The sequence below is a fragment of the Aegilops tauschii genome, chromosome 7 (assembly GCF_002575655.3).
Source record: "Aegilops tauschii subsp. strangulata cultivar AL8/78 chromosome 7, Aet v6.0, whole genome shotgun sequence".
In the NCBI taxonomy this organism is placed as follows: Eukaryota; Viridiplantae; Streptophyta; class Magnoliopsida; order Poales; family Poaceae; genus Aegilops; species Aegilops tauschii.
This window is the reverse complement of record NC_053041.3, coordinates 450,098,952-450,105,038: the sequence shown is the minus strand read 5'-3', so window position 1 is coordinate 450,105,038 and position 6,087 is coordinate 450,098,952. Positions and strand designations below refer to the sequence as shown.

General features: G+C 59.8%; 1 protein-coding gene across 1 annotated transcript; it reads right to left on the bottom strand.

Moving 5' to 3' along the window:
• Positions 1-392: 392 nt before the first annotated feature.
• On the bottom strand, positions 393-3,956 carry LOC109746709 (uncharacterized). Its single transcript, XM_020305845.1, has 5 exons — positions 3,162-3,956; positions 2,583-2,729; positions 1,901-2,296; positions 1,510-1,649; positions 393-399 (listed from the first exon to the last, which is right to left on the bottom strand). The coding sequence occupies exons 1-5, from the start codon at positions 3,954-3,956 to the stop codon at positions 393-395; spliced, it is 1,485 nt and encodes a 494-aa protein (XP_020161434.1).
• Between the last annotated feature and the right edge of the window lie 2,131 nt (positions 3,957-6,087).

The window sequence follows — 6,087 nt, the reverse complement described above, 5'->3', positions numbered from 1 at the left end:
TGACAACTCCTCCAGCGGTGGCCGCGATTAGCCGCCACATCGTCGTGCCCGCTTTGAGGGCGGTGGTGGGTCGTCCCGCCGTCGCGCCTTGGTGAAGTGCGAGGAGGAGTCTAATTGAGCTCAGGAGGGCGGTGCGGACCCCTCCTCGCGAGCCGTCGAGTGGCGTGCCGCGTTTATTTTGTTTTTCTCTTTTTCCTGCATTAAGAGAGAGAAGTATGGGGCCCTGTGGGGGCGTGCAAGACTATTATCCTTAACGATCATGCTATTTCTACCATTCCCGTGCTATGTTATGGTGCGGTGACCGTGTGTTTGCGCGTAGGAACAACTTAGCTCGGGAGGTTCGCTGCAGTTTTCGCCTCGCAAGGTACTTGTCTGAGGCCTCGCCGGGCGTCTTAGGGCCTGCAAAAATTAGTTGGGAGGATAGCTTTCGAACCTTTGCCGCGAGAGTGATCAGCTTAGGTCCCGCGTTTGTGTCGCGATGCCCATGGGGCATGGACCGGGAGGGGTGCCCCCGCTGTGAACTTGAGTGACGGAGCCTCACGAAATCAGGCAAGAAAGCGCTCATGAGGGCGCCCGCGTAGCCCCCTCGCGAGGCTTCCGAAAGAGAGAAGGAATTAGGCGAAAAACCAAGACAGAGAACCACGGGCAGTAGGTGGCAACAACACTAGAAGCAACTCCAATAAAGTTTCAAACAAAGGTGAGCAAGCCAACTGCGGAAAGCAAATGAAAAGCCGCGTCCGGCACCTAGTCTAGTCTTCGACGTCTTCTCACCAGCGCGGAGCTAAGTGCTGCCACTGGGCGTGGGCGGGAGCCCCCGAGGCCCAAGGGCGGCACTCCGGAGACTTCGGGGCGTGTACAGCCCCAACTCATTGTTACGTGAGAGTGTCACGGGCAGCGAGCTTCACACGCATTGGCCTTCTTCACAAGCACCGGGCCTTTTTATGGGGCGACGAGCTTCACATGCATTGGCCTTCTTCATAGGCACAGGGCCTTTTTATGGGGCGACGAGCTTCACAGGCATTGGCCTTCTTTACAGGCACCGGGCCTTTTCGTGGGTAGAATCTTCGAAGGTGTTGAATGTTCCACGCGTTCGGGATGGGCACCCCCTCCTGGGTCTCCAGGCGTGCGGCGCCAGGTCTGGAAACATGAAAAACCTTGAACGGGCCCTCCCACATGGGCGAGAGCTTGTGCAGCCCTTCTCTGGAGAGCACCCGCCTGAGCACGAGGTCGCCTACCTCGAGAGTCCTGGGGCGGATGTTGCGGCAGTGGTATCGCCGCAGCGCCTGCTGGTATCTTGCCGCTCGAAGCGCGGCCTCCCGACGGTGTTCCTCCCCTAGCACGAGATCCATCCCCCACATGGCATCCTGCTGCGCTTCATCAAACGCCAGGACCCGCACGGAGCGATGCCTGACCTCGTGAGGGAGGACCGCCTCTGCTCCGTCGACGAGGAAGAACGGGGTTTCGCCGGTCGACATAGTGGCGGTAGTGCGGATAGACCATAGCACAGACTGGAGCTCGTTGTACCAGCCCCTGTCGCAGGCCTCCAGCTTCTCCTTGAAGGTCCTGGTTTTGAGGCCTTTCAGGACCTCTGCATTGGCGCGTTCAGCCTGGCCATTGCTCCGAGGGTGTGCCACCGAGGCGTAACATATCTGCGTTCCAAGGTTAGCACAATATGTTTTGAAGAGATTGCTAGTGAACTACGAACCGTTGTTGGTGATGATGTGATTAGGCACCCCGAATCGGCTTACGAGGCCCTTGATGAACTTGACTGCGGAGCCAGCCGGGATCGTGCGGACGGCTTCCACCTCTACCCACTTGGTGAACTTGTCGATGGCGACGTAGAGGTAGCGATAGCCCCTGGTGCCCGAGGAAACGGGCCCAAAATGTCCAGCCCCCAAACCGCGAACGGCCACGAGAGTGGAATGGTCTGCAGGCCCTGAGCTGGATGATGAATCTGCTTTGAGTGGAATTGACAGGTTTCACAAGCCTTCACCAGCTCGATTGCGTCGTCGAGTGCTTTAGGCCAATAAAACCCGCTGCGAAATGCCTTGCCGACGAGGGTCCATGATGACAAGTGGTGCCCACAGTCTCCATCGTGAATGTCTGCCAGCAACTCTTTCCCTTGTTCCCTGGAGATGCAACGCAGGGAAACACCATTGGGCCACTTCTGGTAAAGCTCTCCGTCTTGGATGCAGTAAGCCGTGGCCTGCCGGGCCACGCGTTCCGCGTCCTCTTCCTTCTCTGGTAGAGTCCCTCGCATCAGGTAATCCTTGAGCTCCGCGGTCCAGCATCCTTCCTGAGGCTCCAGCGCCAGGAGCAAGCGTGCTCCTGAGGTCAGGCCACAGGCCGGGGCTCCTGAGGCAGGCGGTTGAGGGAGTTCCTCCCGAGGCTGCGCTGTGCTTGACAGTGACGGTGCTACTGAGGGCTTGAAGAGTCGCTCCTAGAAACGCCAGGCTCCTGAGGCAGCCGCCTCGATGCCCTCTTGGCGATCTCGTCAGCCTCTTGATTGGTGCCGCGAGGCACATGCTGCAGCTCCAGCCCCAGAAACTGCTTTTCCATCTTGCGTCCCTGGGCTCGTTTACTTTGTTGGAGAAGTTGACGAGGAGCTGTGAGTCCCCCTTGATGATGAGGCGCTTCACCCCCAGTGCGGCCGGGTCCTTTAAGCCTACTATGAGGCCCTCGTATTCTGCTATGTTGTTGGAAACCTTTTCGCCCTGCTGGAAACAGAGCTGCACGGCGTAATAAAGCTTGTCCTGAGTGGGGGATATAAGCACTGCACCGGCCCCTGCGCCATGTCGCGAGAATGCTCCATTGAAGTGCATGACCCAACCGTCCGGTGCTTCGCTTCCCGGGGAAAGCGACCGATCTTTGCCTGCTTCGAGCCCTGGCGCCTCTGTCCACTCCGCCATAAAATCTGCAAGTGCGGCTCCCTTGACGACTCTGGTCGTGCTGAATTCTAACTGAAATGCTTGCAGCTCGATGTTCCATTCAGCGACCCTTCCGGCGGAGCTGGGACTCCTGAGCACCCTCTCCAATGGGTAGGCTGAGACAACCTTGATGGGGTGACCTTGGAAGTAGTGCCGCAGCTTCCGAGAAGCCACCAATAGCACGAGCAGGAGCTTTTGGGGCATGGGGTACCGTGCCCTTGCATCCCGCAGCACCGTGCTGACGAAATACACGGGATGGTCGACGAGGGAGGGCGCGCCGACGGTGCCCGCACCCTCCGGAGAGTCAAGCGCCTCCTGGGGCGTTTGAGCCCTCGGCTCCTGACTGCTTGGCGAGGTCCCCTCAGCCCCGGAGGCGTCTTCCTGTTGAGGCTGGCCCTCGTCTGCCGAGGTCGTGACCCCCGTGAGGCCTTCCTGGCCTTGAGCTACCGCGGTCGGGGTTGCGGCCACTGCGGCCTGGACTCGGCGCTCCTCCCGAACCGCCACCAGAGCTGCGCTGGCGGAGTAGGGTGTGGCGGCGAGGTAGAGTACCAAGGGCTCCTGAGGGCGCGGAACCACCATCACCGGAGGGCTAGTCAGGTACTTTTTGAGGTCTTGGAACGCTTCATCAGCCTCTTGAGTCCATTCGAACAGACCCTTCTTCTTCATCAGCTTGAAGAAGGGCAGAGCACGTTCCCCCAGCTTAGAGATGAAGCGCCCTAGCGCGGTTACTCGCCCGGTGAGCTTCTGCATTTCCCTGAGGGTTTGCGGCGGACTCATGTCTTCGATTGCCTTGACCTTCTCTGGGTTAGCCTCGATACCTCTATGCGACACGAGAAAACCTAGAAGCTTGCCAGAAGGAACACCGAACCAGCACTTCTCCGGGTTGAGCCGCAGGTCCACTTCACGAAGGCTCACGAAGGTTTCTTCCAGGTCTTGCATCAGGGTCTTGGCCTCCCGAGACTTCACCACGATGTCGTCGAGGTAGGCCTCGGCGTTTCTCCCGACTTGCCGGCCCAAGGCGATATGCATCAGTCGTTGGAAGGTTGCGCCTACGTTACGCAATCCGAACGGCATGCAAGTGTAGAAGTACACCCCGCATGGGGTCAGGAAGGCCGTTTTCTCCACATCTTCCACCGCCATCTTGATTTGGTGATAGCTCGAGAAGGCATCTAGGAAGCACAACAGGTCGCACTCAGCGGTGGAGTCAACGATTTGGTCGATGCGGGGGAGCGGGAACGGATCTTGAGGGCAGGCCTTGTTGAGGTTGGTGAAGTCGACGCACATGCGCTCTTTTCCTCCCTTCTTCGGCACAACAACAGGGTTCGCCAGCCATTCCGGATAGCGAACCTCGCGAATGACCCCCGCAGCTTCTAGCTTGCGTGTTTCTTGGACAATGAAGGCCTGCTTCTCGGTGGACTGCCGCCTTGCTTTCTGCTTCACGGGGCGCACATTGAGGCACATGTTTAGGTGGTGCTCGATCACCTGCCTTGGGACCCCCACCAGCTGCTTGGGTTCCCACGCGAACACCTCCTTGTTCGCGCGCAGGAATTTTACTGAGGCTCTTCTTGCTCGGGGTCGAGATTGGCACCTATGGTGAAGGTGGCGCTGGAGGATCCGTCCTCGTCGACTGGTACCTTCTTAGTCTCCGCCTTGTCTTGGGTGAACAACTGCTTCTTATTGGTTGGCGCAGCCCCCTTGGCCTTGAGGGTGTCGGCGTTGGTGGGCTGTGCCACTGCGGCCGCCTTGAAGGCGAGCTTGAGCGCCTTTAGAGCATCCCTTGTGTCTCCAGCCACAGTGAGGACGCCGCTGCTTCCGGGCATCTTCATGAGGTTGTAGGCCGGGTGAGTCACTGCCATGAACTAGGCCAAGGCAAGGTAGCCGAGAATGGCATTGTATGGGAGGCCGATGGGGGCGATGTCGAAGTTGACCAGCTCCGTGTGGAAGTTGTCGTGGGTGCCAAAGGTCACTGGGAGGCGGATCTGCCCCAGGGAGCCGGTGGAACTGCCCGCGACGCCCAAGAAGGACTTGTTGGGTCGGAGTCGCTCCAGGAGCACGTGGAGGAGGCTGAAGGCCTCCACCGAGAGCACGTTGAGGCCGGCCCCGCCGTCGATGAGGGTCCTGGTGACGGCCACCTGGCAAATGGTGGGAGTGCACAGCATCGGGAGCGCACCCGAGCAGGCGGTGTTGGCGGGGTGATCGTCCGAGCTGAAGGTCAAGTCGGCCTTGGGTGCCGCCCAACCCGGGGGGGGGGGCTTCGCGGCGTGTGAGGGCGGCGCCGATCTGGCAGACATACGGCTTGACGTGGCGGCTCGAAGGTCGCGCTTGCGAGCCGCCCAGGAGAGCTGCAACGACCGGGGGCGCCGGCGCAGCATACTGGGCGAGGAAGAGGTCGCGCAACTCCTCCCAGGAGGCCACTGAAGCCGTCGACAGGTGGAGCAGCCACATGCGCGGAACACCGGTGAGGCAATGGGAAGCCAGTTGGCCATGACCCTGTTGTCGCCCCCGGCCTTGAGGACGGCCTCCTCATGTGCCAGCAGGAAAGCTAGCGGATCCGTTGCACCGTCATAGCGCAGCGGCATCTCTGGCTTGAACTTGTTCGGCCACTGCACCTGTCGCAAGGCGGGGGCCAAGGCTTGGAGCCCCCTGGCCCCAGTGCCGGCACCGGCGGCCGGAGCGGGCGGCGCGTTGTCCGCCTTACGGCGAAACGCGGTGCTGATGGAGAGCGGGTCGACGGAAGGGAGAGCTCCGGCGCACCCTTACCCGGCGCGCCAAATGTCGGATATCGGGTTCCGGCAAAACCCTTGAGGTTCGAACTCTGGGGTGCGCGCGAAGATCTTGCCCCTACCGATCCACGTCCCAATGCCTCGCTGCGAATCTAAGCTACACGATGAACAACACGAGGGACACAAGGTTTATACTGGTTCGGGCCACCGTTGTGGTGTAATACCCTAATCCAGTGTGTGGTGTGGTGGATTGCCTCAGGGGGCTGATGATGAATAGTACAGATGAAGAATAGCCTCGCGAGGGTGTTTTTGAGCTGGTGTGGTGTGTTTGAGCTAGCTGGATCTCTCTGGCTCTGGATGAGATGCCTGAGGCTTAGTTGCCTCCTACTGTGGTGGCTAGCTCTATATATAGAGGCCCTAGTCCTCTTCCCAAATAT

Bases quoted from the DNA above. Each gene is read 5' to 3' on its own strand.
- LOC109746709 (XM_020305845.1), bottom strand. From the start codon at position 3,956: ATGCATATCGCCTTGGGCCGGCAAGTCGGGAGAAACGCCGAGGCCTAC. The intron at 2,730-3,161 runs GTGCTGCGGGAT...TACGCCGTGCAG, and splicing joins CCGTGTATTTCGTCAGCACG to CTCTGTTTCCAGCAGGGCGA. The intron at 1,650-1,900 runs GTTTGGGGGCTG...CTTGGAACGCAG, and splicing joins CACTCTCGTGGCCGTTCGCG to ATATGTTACGCCTCGGTGGC.